This window comes from Quercus robur, chromosome 9, assembly GCF_932294415.1.
Source record: "Quercus robur chromosome 9, dhQueRobu3.1, whole genome shotgun sequence".
Lineage (NCBI taxonomy): Eukaryota > Viridiplantae > Streptophyta > Magnoliopsida > Fagales > Fagaceae > Quercus > Quercus robur.
The window spans coordinates 52,575,072-52,590,866 of NC_065542.1; the positions used below are offsets into that span (position 1 = coordinate 52,575,072).

At 33.1% G+C, this 15,795-nt stretch overlaps 1 protein-coding gene across 1 annotated transcript; it reads left to right on the plus strand.

The window, feature by feature from the left end:
- The first annotated feature begins 5,287 nt into the window (after positions 1 to 5,287).
- Positions 5,288 to 10,353, plus strand: LOC126699046 (dimethylnonatriene synthase-like). Its single transcript, XM_050396597.1, has 2 exons — positions 5,288 to 6,298; positions 9,557 to 10,353. The coding sequence occupies exons 1-2, from the start codon at positions 5,363 to 5,365 to the stop codon at positions 10,175 to 10,177; spliced, it is 1,557 nt and encodes a 518-aa protein (XP_050252554.1). The 5' UTR covers positions 5,288 to 5,362; the 3' UTR covers positions 10,178 to 10,353.
- Positions 10,354 to 15,795: the final 5,442 nt, after the last annotated feature.

Below are 15,795 nucleotides of genomic sequence, written 5' to 3' on the forward strand. Positions count from 1 at the left end.
TAATGACTCCGCATAAGAAAAAAAAAATTATGTAGCCTCCATTATATACAAAATTGGATTTTAGGACATTACTCCCAAAATGCATCTCTTGAATTTCTAGTTAGCTAGACATAGACCACTTCTCTGAAAAAAAATATTAGTGGGTATGATATATTTTATTTTGGGTTGCTAAAAATGAATTATATTGTATTATAACACAAATATATGATTATGTGATCTTCATGCGCTTAGAACTATTAGGCAATTACCTAAATGACCGCCAATAGCCTAAATGACCTAATATGTAGAGCCAACCTGATCATGATGTGTATTAATTAAATGAACAACAGTGCAGATTTAACCTTTCAGAAGATATTAGCAGGTGTGTAATCCAATTGATGTGCCCAGATTTTTTTTTTTTTTTTTTTGGTCCATAAACTAGTCTATGTGAATTAAGAAATTTTTTAAAAAAATGCAACCAAAATTTTAACAACTCTGTGTTTATTGCAACTAAAAACTAAAAAGTAACAAACTTTCCTTAGAAAAAGTCTTAAGGTTATATTTGGTAATAGTTTTTGTTTTCTATTCTCAAAAACTTGTTTTTGGAAATATAAAGAAAAAACAATTTTCTTGTATTTTTGAAATAAAAAACATGCATGTTTGGTTAGTTGAAATTAAAAAGATAGTTTTTTGAAGAAAAAAATAGAAAATACTAAAATATGTTGTTACTAGGATTTGAACTCTAATGCTAACTCATTAAATAAGACAGATTCATTAAATTAAATATGTGTTTTCATTGACTTTTGGAAATTAGAAACTGAAAACAACATTTTGCATGTTTTTAGTTTCTTTCACAATTTGAGTTTTGAGAACCGTTTTTATTTTTTGTCTATTTTAAGTTGCCAAACAAATTTTTTAGTCTAAAAAATATAAGTCGTTTTTTAAAATAGAAAATAAGGAGAAAAAATTACCAAATATACCCTTAATTTTTCTTCTTGTGTGTGTCATGAGTCATGACTAATAAAGAAAAAACAATACCAACCACCTTTTTTCTTATTGACTCATAGACTTATTATCCACGTACGTCCCCTTCTAACCTAATCAAGAATGGTACATGCACTTAAAAATTGAAAATTGTTGTTTGAAAACATGTGTGGAAATACATGTGGGTGAAAAAATGTGTAAAAATACGTGTAATGTTGTTTAAAAACTGAAAATTGTTGTTTGAAAACATGTACCAAACACCTCCTAATATCTTTAGTTCAAGTCACAACTCAAGTTTTTTTAATTATTTTGACTAAAACTGAGAAAACAACATCAAAGTCATCAAATTTTATTTTTTAAAATTAATCTCATGTTTAATATCCTTAATTTAATTTCATGGCTTCCCTTATTAGAGTCAGGTTTCATAAAGCATAACAATCTTTGGTTGACATTACAAAAAACTGGGTCTATAATAACATTTGTCAAACCCGATCAACATAACATTTATAATTTCCTTCAAGGCAGGTTTTTTTTTGGTTCTGCTACTTGATTTTGCAGAGGTGAGTAAGGTACAATGGTTTGGTAAACAATACCGTACTGTAAATGGACCCTCCAAAAGGTGACTCCTATTTTCATATAATCTTTTTGTCTATTTGTTTCTCAACTTCATTTTTATAATGAATAAACATTTTTAACACTCAATTTTTTTTTTTTTTTACAAGATAGAATTTCTATTCTAGTGCAATCTTCTTTAAAAGTAAATTGAACAAATTTCAAATCACATACATCACCATGTATTAATTACAAAGGTTCAATGTTTTTTTCAACTGATTAAAAAGATACTCTTGTTAATTTAGTTTTCACACATGTTTTTTACTTATGATTAGAATCAATTTCAAATTTGGCAACAAATTTAAATTTAGTAATCTATGCAATTTTTTTTTTAGTTAACATTACACAATCTACCATGCCAAAAATTAGATAACTCACAAATATAATCAAAAGTTGTGTTCTTATTAATAATAATATGAAAAGCAGTTATTACATTCATTTTGAAGAACCCGCCACCCCTTGCCCCACAAACATCCCATATTTAGTCGGTGCAAAATTACAATATTAAAAAATAATTGTCAAACCATTGGTTGGTACAAAATTACCATATTATCATACAAACAATATTCTTACAGTTGTTTGACACATGTAGCACATTATTCAAAATAAGTTCCTTTCGCAATATAATCTTTAGGACCAACCGTTTTTCTTTCCTCCAACTTTGGATTGCCGAGGAGTTGCCCATCAAAAAAATTTCCCTGATCCACAGGTTGATACGTGGAGAATAATGCCTTGTTTGAATAGATATAATGAGTAGCCCTAGTGTTATTCTCCTAGTTCACTCGTACATTGTCACAAAAAGGTCCATCTAAAAGACATTTGCAGAGAGACTCTACAAATGTCTTTGAGGCATTAATAGAAAATATATTCTTAAAATTCAATAATTCAAACTACATGAAATTCAAATTTATAGAACCACAAACAAAACATTATGTAAAGCACAGAAAATTAGAGACCACAAGAATTTCGAATCATCTAAAGACCACAAAATTAGACTTAGTGTGTGTTTGGATAGAACTTATTTTGCTGAAACTGAAAACTGAAAACTGAAAACACTGTAGCAAAATAATTTTTAAATGTGTAAATAGTGCTGTGGGGCCCATTTTTAATGAAAAAATTGATAAAAAATGAAATTTGTGGGTCCGTGAATAGTGCACATGTGTACTGTTCACTGCAGACAGTCAAGATTTGTGGTTACTGTTCAATGAACAGTAACCGCAATACTCCAAAAACGCGTGAAAACCAAAAAAAAAAAAAAAAAAAAAAAAAAACAAACAAACAAACAAACAAAAATGCAGATCCAAAAACGCAGCCGTGGATCCAAACATGCTCGTGTGTGTTTGGATAGAACTTATTTTGCTGAAACTGAAAACTGAAAACTGAAAACACTGTAGCAAAATAATTTTTAAATGTGTAAATAGTGCTGTGGGACCCATTTTTAATGAAAAAATTGATAAAAAATGAAATTTGTGGGTCCGTGAACAGTGCACATGTGTACTGTTCACTGCAGACAGTCAAGATTTGTGGTTACTGTTCAATGAACAGTAACTGCAATACTCCAAAAACGCGTGAAAACCAAAAAAAAAAAAAAAAAAAAAAACAAACAAACAAACAAACAAAAACGCAGCCGTGGATCCAAACATGCTCTTAGTGTGTGTTTGGATAGAACTTATTTTGCTGAAACTGAAAACTGAAAACTGAAAACTGAAAACACTGTAGCAAAATAATTTTTAAATGTGTAAATAGTGCTATGGGACCCATTTTTAATGAAAAAATTGATAAAAAATGAAATTTGTGGGTCCGTGAACAGTGCACATGTGTACTGTTCACTGCAGACAGTCAAGATTTGTGGTTACTGTTCAATGAACAGTAACCGCAATACTCCAAAAACGCGTGAAAACCAAAAAAAAAAAAAAAAAAAAAAACAAACAAACAAACAAACAAACAAAAACGCAGATCCAAAAACGCAGCCGTGGATCCAAACATGCTCGTGTGTGTTTGGATAGAACTTATTTTGCTGAAACTGAAAACTGAAAACTGAAAACACTGTAGCAAAATAATTTTTAAATGTGTAAATAGTGCTGTGAGACCCATTTTTAATGAAAAAATTGATAAAAAATGAAATTTGTGGGTCCGTGAACAGTGTACATGTGTACTGTTCACTGCAGACAGTCAAGATTTGTGGTTACTGTTCAATGAACAGTAACCGCAATACTCCAAAAACGCGTGAAAACCAAAAAAAAAAAAAAAAAAAAAAAAAAAAAAAAAAAAAAAAAAAACAAACAAACAAACAAAAACGCAGCCGTGGATCCAAACATGCTCTTAGTGTGTGTTTGGATAGAACTTATTTTGCTGAAACTGAAAACTGAAAACACTGTAGCAAAATAATTTTTAAATGTGTAAATAGTGCTGTGGGACCCATTTTTAATGAAAAAATTGATAAAAAATGAAATTTGTGGGTCTGTGAACAGTGCACATGTGTACTGTTCACTGCAGACAGTCAAGATTTGTGGTTGCTGTTCAATGAACAGTAACCGCAATCTCCAAAAACGCGTGAAAACAAAAAAAAAAAAAAACAAAAAAAACAAAAACGCAGATCCAAAAACGCAGCCGTGGATCCAAACATGCTCTTAGTGTGTGTTTGGATAGAACTTATTTTGCTGAAATTGAAAACTGAAAACTGAAAACATTGTAGCAAAATAATTTTTAAATGTGTAAATAGTGCTGTGGGACCCATTTTTAATGAAAAAATTGATAAAAAATGAAATTTGTGGGTCCATGAATAGTGCACATGTGTACTGTTCACTGCAGACCGTCAAGATTTGTGGTTACTGTTCAATGAACAGTAACTGCAATACTCCAAAAACGCGTGAAAACCAAAAAAAAAAAAAACAAAAATGCAGATCCAAAAACACAGCCGTGGATCCAAACATGCTCTTAGTGTGTGTTTGGATAGAACTTATTTGTTGAAACTGAAAACTGAAAACTGAAAACACTGTAGGAAAATAATTTTTAAATGTGTAAATAGTGCTGTGGGACCCATTTTTAATGAAAAAATTGATAAAAAATGAAATTTGTGGGTCCATGAACAGTGCACATGTGTACTGTTCACTGCAGACAGTCAAGATTTGTGGTTACTGTTCAATGAACAGTAACTGCAATACTCCAAAAACGTGTGAAAACCAAAAAAAAAAAAAAAAAAAAAAACAAATAAAAACGCAGATCCAAAAACGCAGCCGTGGATCCAAACATGCTCTTAGTGTGTGTTTGGATAGAACTTATTTTGCTGAAACTGAAAACTAAAAACTGAAAATACTGTAGCAAAATAATTTTTAAATGTGTAAATAGTGCTGTGGGACCCATTTTTAATGAAAAAATTGATAAAAAATGAAATTTGTGGGTCCATAAACAGTGCACATGTGTACTGTTCACTGCAGACAGTCAAGATTTGTGGTTCTGTTCAATGAACAGTAACTGCAATACTCCAAAAACGCGTGAAAACAAAAAAAAAAAAAAAAAAAAAAAAAAAAGAAAAACAAATAAAAACGCAGATCCAAAAACGCAGCCGTGGATCCAAACATGCTCTCACGTACCTAATTTTCCATTTGTTGTTTTGTTTAGGCTGGAACTTTAGGATTGACTTTGCAACTCAACATCTTTGGTCCATATGCAATGCAATAGTGTTGACTGAACCCTTTACTGCCACAAAAAGAAAAGGACACAAGTGGCTTCTATAAATGCACATCAAATCTAATATCACTTGCCATCCCAAGATCTAAAGACCACCATGGAGATTTCTTCTCATATCCAAACCATTTTTGGGCTTTTTGTTATGCTAGCAATCTATACTATCCTAAAAATTGCATCAAAAACCAAGAAGGCTTACACCAAACGCATCGAAATCCCTGAACCAGCTGGGGCATTGCCCTTCATAGGCCACCTCCATCTTCTAGGAAGCCAAATCCCAGCTGCCCAATCTCTTGGAGCCATTGCCGATAAATTTGGCTCATTCTTCTCGCTCAAGATCGGTTTCCACCGATTCATAGTAGTGAGTAGTTGGGAAATGGCAAAGGAATTCTTAGCCACCAATGATAGAACTTTTGCTACAAGGGCAAGCATAGCGGCTGGGAAATACATGGGTTACAACAATGCTGTTTTAGCTCTTGCTCCTTATGGTCAATATTGGCGTGATGTAAGAAAGATGGCCACTCTTGAGCTTCTCTCAAGCCATAGGCTTGAAAAGCTCAAGCACGTAAGATTCTCAGAAGTGGAGTCTTTGATTAAAGACTCGCACTTGCTTTGTACAAATAACGAGGTGGTGACTATTAGTAAGTTGTTTGAGCACATGACCTTCAATATCAGCCTCAGGATGATTGTTGGTAAGCGATTTTCAGCAACCACATATGGTGAAAAAAGGAGTGAGGCATGTCGTTTTCAAAGTGCCATCAAGGATGCTCTATATCTTGCTGGCGTGTTTGTCTTGTCTGATGCTATTCCATATCTTGAATGGATGGACTACCAAGGGCATATAGGTTTCATGAAGAGAACAGCTAAGGAACTTGACTCGGTGCTTGAGATTTGGCTTAATGAACATCTCCAGAAACAATTAGAGCAGAAGAGTGATGGTGAAAGCGATTTCATGGACGTGATGCTATCGAGCTTTGCAGAGGATGCTGAGATTTCTGGGCATACACGCGATACCATCATCAAGGCAAATGCACTGGTATGTTGTCACTACCAATTTTATAAAAATGGATAAAATACTATTTTAGTTCCAAAAATTTACAAAAACTTCGGGACTTGTTGTTTTAGGAGAAAACCATTCCACACGCCTCATTTCACGCTCTCCATTTTCTTTTATACCAAACAGCTGAAAATGTCACTCTCTCATACTTTTTTACCTCCTCTCTTTCCATCGTTCCAAAATCCACTCAATCAAATACAACATTATTATCTATTTGATATCAACCAATAAAGGGTAGCAGAATTTATTTGTTAGATGGAATAGATAAGTGAACACAGAAACGGAACATGGAGGGACGAAACCAGAATTTGAACTTAGGGAGGCCAAAAACATTTTTGTTTCAAAACTTTTAGAAATTAGTATGTTAATACTAAAAGTTGCGTCATCAGTATTGGTTCTCAAATAATTTATATTTTTTTCTTATAAATTATGGTTTTTGTTAACGGTAATATAAAACACCTATTAAGTTTGCATTGGTACTTTGTTTAGCCTGCATGCTATTACTAAATCAAGAAAAACGTCAACACCTGTATGACGTGCGTCAGGCAACATTGGAAACATCAAATGTTGCATTAGTTTACTTAAATACCCTCTTAACCATTTTTACCATCTCCATATTTATAGCATTTTCTCCTTGTGATCTCAGATCTCTTTCCCATCCTATGGCTTCATGTTTATTCTTATCTTTTGATTAAAATATATATATTTCATTTCTTTCCTTCTCCATCACAGCTACAAATCTAGGTGGGACCATTTTTTTTTTTTTTTCTGATTCTTTCCTTCTGGTGGGATCCACGGACCCAAAATTTCCCCCAACAAATCTCTAGTTGTTGGTTTTATTTTATTTTATTTTATTTTTTTCATAGAGAACCACACCAGTTTTCCAATCACATTTGCCACAGTGGCACATCCATGAAACTTAATTTCTGGGGGAGTTTTGGAAGTCGAGATCTAGACGAGGTTGATTTGCTTGCGGAGAGCTTCATTTCAGCCTAGTTAGACTTGCCAGAGCTGACTGCTTAGCAGGCATTTCGCTGGGTCCAATTTTATACCATCTATTTCCTCCCTCATTCACACCCAAAAAGTTTTTAATTTCAGATCAAATTGTTCTTATTTTGTAAAAGAGTGTGATTTTGTTGTTTTTTGAGAGTACTGAAATTGTTGTTTGTTTTGGTTTGAAATTTTTTCTTTTGGGGGCAAAAGAGAGAGATGGCTAAACTAGTTTTGAGCGTAAAAGGTGAGGAGAGTTAAGAGAGGAAGAAATGTATTTTTGTCTTCTAAATAACAAATTTAATGGCTTCTCTTTCCTAAAAAAAAGTCTCCACGTGTAAAAAATTATTATTAAATTCCTTCTTAACAACAGGACCCATAAATTAATCAAACATTGTAATTGACTTTTCCATAATCTATACATCAAATAAAAGTCATATTAATTATATGGATTTATAGTCAATACTTTTTGTAGCTAAATTGACATTTTCTAGTCCTTAGTGTGTCTAACAAAGACATACAGAGTTTAAATCCCCCCATTTTTCTTGTTGTAGTTGTCAAATTATTTAAAAATATTGAAAAATATGATTGATTCTTATCCTAAACTGGTTTAAAAAATACAATTGCAAAGAGAACTGAAAAAATGAATGGTTCTTATTGTAAACTTCTAGTTTCTTTGGTTCGATATGAGTTGGACTGATTCTTTAATCTTTTCTTTGTTTTAAAATCAAATTATTTGTTCACCAAAAAAAAAAAAAAAAAACAGCTTATTTAATATTTTTACATTATTCTATATTAACCTATATTAATAACTACATGTTAACCTATCCTTTTGTTCCCCAAAAAAAAAAAAAAAAAAAAATTCTAACAAAAGGTGTACTCTTTATAAAAAAGAAATAAAAAAATAAAAACTCTAGGCGTACGGTGTACTCCTGCTATTGGATTGTCAGTAGGCGCCATGATTTTGTTGCTACTTGTAAAAAATTTCACTAATAGTTTTGGAATAAAAGTTTCCACTTTCCACCTTTATCACTTAGAGATTAAAGAAAAGCAGAGTAGCAGCCACCTTACAAGTCACACACCACAAGGCAGAGAGAATGAGAGAGGAGGGAGACAAGATCAGATCAAAGAAGGAAGAGAGATCCATCCAGTAGACCAAACCTTGTCTAAAGGTTTTTTTGTTGTCTGGTTTTATGAATTGTCCAAAGGATTGACTCAAGATTTTTGTTTTTCTTGGGCAAATGGAATGCAAGAATGGTCAGATAAGTTTTCTGTTTTGATTTCATGGGCCAATTTGAAAAGTATTTTGAGAGAGGGGGGCCGAAATATAAATTTCGGGGACAAGATTTTTGTTTTTCTTGGGCAAATGGAATGCAAGAATGGTCAGATAAGTTTTCTGTTTTGATTTCATGGGCCAATTTGAAAAGTATTTTGAGAGAGGGGGGGGCGAAATATAAATTTCGGGGACAAGATTTTTGTTTTTCTTGGGCAAATGGAATGCAAGAATGGTCAGATAAGTTTTCTGTTTTGATTTCATGGGCCAATTTGAAAAGTATTTTGAGAGAGGGGGCCAAAATATAAATTTCGGGGACAAAATTCTAAACTTTTGTGTAAAAATACATACTAGTCTTTGGTTTTTCAAAATCTGAGGGGGGGGGGGGGGGGGGGGGGCATGGCCCCCCCAGCCCACACATAGGTCCATCTCTGGGAACATGGAGTTTGTTTGATAGGTGCCATTATATTCCAATCTGCCCATGACCCTTCAATTCAAACCGGGTTGGGTTTGCTAGGTCCCTAAGAAAGCATGCAAATTGTACCGTTCTTTTTGTATAATTCAATAGTCGGGAAAGAAGGAATTGGACACATGATATCTTCGATAAAAAAAATAAAAAAGTATTAATTAAGCTACAAAACTCTTGACATGAATTATACTTATATTATTAGAAACTGAGCAACTATAATAGCAGTTGAATGTTTTTGAGAAATTTGGTGGTTGCTTTGAAAGGGTGCAAGAAGATATATAAATCTATTTTTTTTAACCAAATCAATATGTTATGAACGCTAGCTAAACTTTAAATCATAACTAAGAAAATTTTAAAATGATCTCTTTTTAACAAAGAGAAAGAATTTTTCGAGAACAACTACCATCCCCCTCTCTTGCTTATTTTTATGCTTCTGTGTGTTGGAACAATAAATAATTTATTATGGTATCAAAAGAGGAGGTTAAACGTGTGTGTGTTTTGGCAGATTCTCATCCTTACAGGAGCAGGAAGCACAGCTACTACACTAACATGGGCACTCTCCCTACTTTTGAACCACCCAAGTGTGCTAAAGGCTGCCCAAGAAGAGTTAGATATGCATGTAGGGAAAGATAAATGGGTGGAAGAATCAGATATCCAAAACTTAAAATACCTCCAAGCCATTGTTAAGGAAACCTTACGTCTGTACCCACCAGGTCCCCTTACAGGAGTACGTGAGGCCATGGAAGATTGTACTGTTGGTGGCTATTTTGTTCCAAAGGGCACTCGTTTGCTCATTAATATATGGAAGTTGCAACGAGACCCACGTGTGTGGTCGAACCCATCTGAATTCCAACCAGAGAGGTTTTTGACAACTCATGCAGACATTGATGTTCGGGGTCAAAATTTTGAGTATATTCCATTCAGTTCTGGTAGAAGGTCATGCCCTGCAATCACATTTGGCTTGCAAGTGGTTCACTTGGCACTAGCTCGTTTGCTTCAAGGATTTGATATCACACCCATGGCAGGTGTGAAGGTGGATATGCGTGAAGGACCAGGAATTGCATTACCTAAGGTCGATCCATTGGATGTTATACTCAAGCCTCGGCTTTCGATGGAGCACTATTAATGGATGTGAAGCTAGTACTTAAATTTGAAGGTTATCATGAAAATGTACTCTTATTTGGGAAAATTATTTAGTACCCGTAGAATATAGTGACATGGTATTTCATCATCTCACATTAATAATTATTTCATGTCTTTGTAGAAGTGTTAAATAACTATTGGCTTAGTATTGTGGCTTAACTTATCTACTATTTTCTTAAATTATCATATTTGTGAAATTATAATATTTTTAGCATGCTTAATTCACATATTATAGATTTTGAAATCTCATGAAGATATATTTGTTTGAAATAAGATTGTATGCAACATTTTTCACAAAAAAAAAAAAAAAAAAAAAAAATTGTTTCAATTCATAATAAGGTTTTTAGATAAACTTTGTGACTTACGTAATACTCATATTACTTATTCGTAGTTCCTTACATGAAAGTGAAAAAGAAATGAATGCCTAAATCTGAAGGAACTCAAACTTCGGAAATCATAATACCAAAACCAATGGTTAAAGTCTATTACTGTCAATTCTACCTTGGCATGAACTTATACATGCATCTCATAACCAACTTATGATATTGATACAACAATCAAGGAAAATATGAAAAACACACATATGCTCTAATAATTTTCTTACATATATATATATTATTATAATAATGTTTTTAGATGATTTATTGTCTTTATAAAATTTAATGACTATACAAAATATATCTAATTTAACTCCAACTGTGTTTGTGCTTAGTGTCACATATTTTATTTACAACTAATAATCCCAAGCCTAGAAAAAGAGAGTTCTAGTAGGTTGACTCGAAGTATAAAATTTAGTAACTCTATTATAAATGGATCTACTATAGATTCTCGTTGGAAATCCCCTACTAGTGACATGCTAAATAGAATGCTTGCTAGTTGATACAATGAAAAACCGATCCTGAAATTTTGAGACTAAGAGCCCATTTGGTAAGAGTATTGTAGTTTTGGTTTTCAAAACAATATGAAAACTGTGATTTAAAGAGTAGATTAAAATATGTTTTTTAAGTACCCATAATGCAAAAAAAAATGTGTTTGGTAGCATATTTTTGTAACATCCTTTTAAAACTTAAAACACAAAATTGGATGTTTGGTATGAGTATTTATTTTTTTAGAAAAAGTGTATATTACTCTCACATGAATGGTGTAAAATAATTTATTTTATTGAAGAGAGAGAAACTTGTCAACTTGTCATGTCATATAAAATAATTTATTTTATTGATGAGAGAGAGAGAGAGAGAGAGAGAGAGAGAGAGAGAGAGAGCAGTCAGTTTTGGTGGGACCCACTTTTTCACAATATTTACCACAATGCCACTAAATATTGCTAGTTGAGTTCTAAAAATTGCTGTGAAGAGTTCTCTAAGTACATTCTTTAAATCACTTAAAGTGAGGAGTGTTATCTAAATATCCTAACAAGAGTTTTCTTACCAAACACAAAATTTAAAAGTAGGGCTCATAGTTTAAGCATTTAAATTATACAAAACAGTTTTTAAGCTCAGCTACCAAATGGACCCTAAGGCTTCTTAGTTGTTGCTCACAAAATATATCTAATTCACTATAGATATGCACACAAAATTTCAGAATTGTTTCATTGTACTTTTAAAAAAACTTTCTTATGTAACTCAAATATATAGCTATTTCTTGAAGGCATTATAATTAGTTTGACATCTTGAACCTCAATCAAGTAATTAAAATAAAATGGAAAACTTAATAAAAAAATAACAAAGGCTTTAGTTCCAAAGAAAAATGAAATCTATAATTCCATATATTATATAGCTATAAATCTAATATATTATTCATAACTCAAAGCAAATGAAAGAAAATTCTACAAGATCCAATCAAGATCTCAAGCCACCAATCATTTAAAGTTAAAGGAGTAGAAGAAAATTGCTATTATTAAAACCTCTCTACCAAAAACTTAAACAAGTAGAGCTAACTCACTAGACAAGATAGGAAAAGTATTAGGAACCCAGTGGCTCCTAATGGGGATGGATAGAAATTATAGGGGAATTGATGGGAGTTGTAGGGAAATTGACTTAATTCAAGATAGTCACCCTCCATAGAGAAAGAGAGAGATTAAGAGAGAGAGAGAGAGGCACTAATGCACTAAGAAGTTGGTCTATTCTTCAATTGATATCTAATGTTGAATTATAATTGAAAGCTCAATTAGTGTAGAAACACTAATACTTGTTTAGACCTCCCAATTTTAAACTTATGGCTAAATTGCTTTCACTTTAACTTATATAAGTGCAGAACAAGAGTAAATAAAGTGCAATAAACCGAAACTACTCTATTGCATGAACATAAGCAATAAACAATAAATGTGATCACAAAGAATAAGAGAAGAGAGATACAAACACAAGATAATATCAAGATATGTTATCGAAGAAAAAAACCTCAGAATTTAGCGAAAAACCTCTCCGCAACCCTCGATTCACTAGTGAATTAGTTGAAATATACGAATATCAAAAAAACCCCCCAAGCCTAATCTAGCCAATGTACTAGAGCCCTCCAAACTCCGGCTACCAACAGACTTCTTGGAGTCTTATCTTCACTAGTTATCCGGATCTCGCATTATTGCCCGATTGCATTTGCCAAGCCTCATCGGCTTCTTTTGGCAAATCTCAAATGCTTCCTAAGATCCTAAACACTATCTACACTCTAAATAGGTGTGAATTGTGTTTGGTTACAAATCTCCTCTTAAGGTATAACAATAGGAGAAGGAAGGATAAGAGACTATAATGATTTCTCACTAAAGGATGAATAGCTCTCTCTCTAAAAGGTGGGTGTCTTGTAGAAACCTCTCTAGGGTTTTTCTCTTAATAGAGTCCTTACACTTTTGCGGGTAATAAGGGTATATATAGTATGAGTAAAGGATAGAAAAATCACACTTAAAATCCTCTAGGTAGAGAGTTTTGCGGGTCACTTGTAACTTGGCCTAAGTCTTGAAGTGACTTACGAAATACAACCTGACACTTGACTCTTCAGCTTTCACATGTGCTTCTTATGTGACCTTTCGTGGGTTGCACCACTCGCAAGACAAGTCGCAAGATCAACTTCTTGAATAATTTTCACCAACTTAATACTAAACCCATTACAAATTAATCTCACAAAATACAAGGAAATTAATTAATGCAATTACAACATTTTTTGTCATGGAATAAGCCAACATATGTTATGTGAAAAACTATAACTTAACAACAATCATGTATTTATAGAAGACTAGCTCTAATGTCATTGGCCCACATAGCTCAAGATAATTGACTAGTTAATTCAATATGTGCTCTATGAATTAAGCCATGTGTTAAATGAGCTACATGTGCTCAAATCCTAACTAACTCATCCTAACCCTTGTTAGGACATATGTGATTCATGTTAGGAACATATGTCAATATTTATTTAGTTGGCTAATCCTTTGACAAAACACACTTTACTTGTATTTGGGTAGATCTAGGATATGTTTAATACTTCAAGAAACATGTTGTTCAAGTCTAGTATTAAAGCCATGAAGATTGGACCAAGAAACAAGTGAAGAAGTGCTATTCATTAAAGTTGGACAGATAGCTCGACGCCTGTGGACAGATAGCTCGACAGCTGCTCAACAGATAACTATCTATAGAGATTTAATGCATAAAGCTCGACATATTCTCGATTGATTGAGGTATCTATCGAGATTACGGGAATTTAGATTTCCAGATCTGATTTTTGGCCCAAGCTTATGTATTTGTGTAGAGTTTCTTTTCTTACAACCCTAGACATATATATGGCTTATTTTAGAGGCCGTCACATAAGAGAATACAAGGAGAACATATGAAAAAGGTGACCGATGCCTTATTCTTTCTAAAAGAAACTACTACGTCTTTACGCTTTAGAATTTTGTAACCAAGTGCTTCTTGATCTTCATTGTTGATGAAGTGAAGAACTTTGCAGCCAACAATCTTCTTCTAGTTGGTGATTAAGTCGCGTACTGAGATCCGCGCAATTGGTTAGTCACGTACTGAGATTCGTGCATCAAAGGGTGGCGTTCATATATTGAAGAGTTCAGATGTTCTGAAGCGGTAGAAGATTTTTGCTGTGAGTTCATCTACAGGATTGTAGAGTCTAGGGACAAAGGTTTTTCAGTACGTCTTTACGCTTTAGAATTTTGTAACCAAGTGCTTCTTGATCTTCATTGTTGATGAAGTGAAGAACTTTGCAGCCAACAATCTTCTTCTAGTTGGTGATTAAGTCGCGTACTGAGATCCGCGCAATTGGTTAGTCACGTACTGAGATTCATGCATCAAAGGGTGGCGTTCATATATTGAAGAGTTCAGATGTTCTGAAGCGGTAGAAGGTTTCTGCTGTGAGTTCATCTACAGGATTGTAGAGTCTAGGAACAAAGGTTTTGTACTAGATCTGAAACTTTTCTTTACTATAGTGGATTGTTTTTCGGGAAGGTTTCCCCTCAGGTTTTTTACTGTGAAACTAGTTTGTTTCATTGGTTTTCTTGGATCATCATATCTTGTCTTATTTATTTTTTTCGCTACATAATTTTGACATGATATTGATGTTTTTTTTTTTTAAAATTTTTTTTTTTTTTTTTTTTTTTTTTTTTTTTTTTTTATAATAAATCTAATTAACAACTTGGGTTTAAAACTTGTTAATTCTATCAACCGGAGTCTAAATTTCCTAACAATCCTAATCTCAACCAACTAGCTAATTACCTAACTAAAGGGATTACAACAATTATTTTATATTCCTAACATTTCCCTCCCCTTGAAAACACCTTGCCCACAAAGTGTTGTTGTGAAATGACACCTTCATTAAGGGAAACCAGCCACTAACCTAATACGCCAAAGCATCTTGACCGTTGATTACACGAATAGCTCCAAAGCAATTAATCACATCCCATGACATTAGAGCATAACACATAACAATCATTAACCTTCAGTAATATAGAACTCAATTTCTTATAAAAATTATGATCATATTGGCTATAGAATCCATCATTTATCCCACAGCTATCACCAAGAAAAGAAGCATCTAGTTCCTTGGCTTTGTGATAGCCACTAAGCATGGAGATTTGGCCCCCAATGTGAATGCGTGGTAAGTCTACGTCTTTGTTCTTGATTGCATGAATAGACCCATTTGGTGAAACATGAATTCGGCTAACGCCAATGAGCATTGGATTACTCACAAGAACATGTGGTTCTTGAATAGTAGCCTTGAATGGATTGTCACAAGAAGTAGATCCAAATCTGACTTGTAGTACTTGAACAAAGGCATCCCAACTAACAAATAAGTTTGTATCTTCAGCATCTTCAATCCACACCAATGCTTCCCCATCCATGTGAAAATAGGCCATTGGAAGCTTTTCATGATTTGGGGTCTTGTAATAGTTGAAGTATTGGTTTGCTTTATAAACTCAAGCAGCAAATTCTTCACCCTTGAACCTAGGAAAATTAACCTTGATTGATTTTGGAAAAGTTATGGCTAGAACATTGCTTGATATATGATTCTCATTGGACCGAGGTGTTTGGGGTTGTTGTCTTCTTGTTTTTGTATCGGATAATTTCTACAAAATGATATTAAGTTTTTTTAGAATTTCTTCAAAGTTGGAAATAG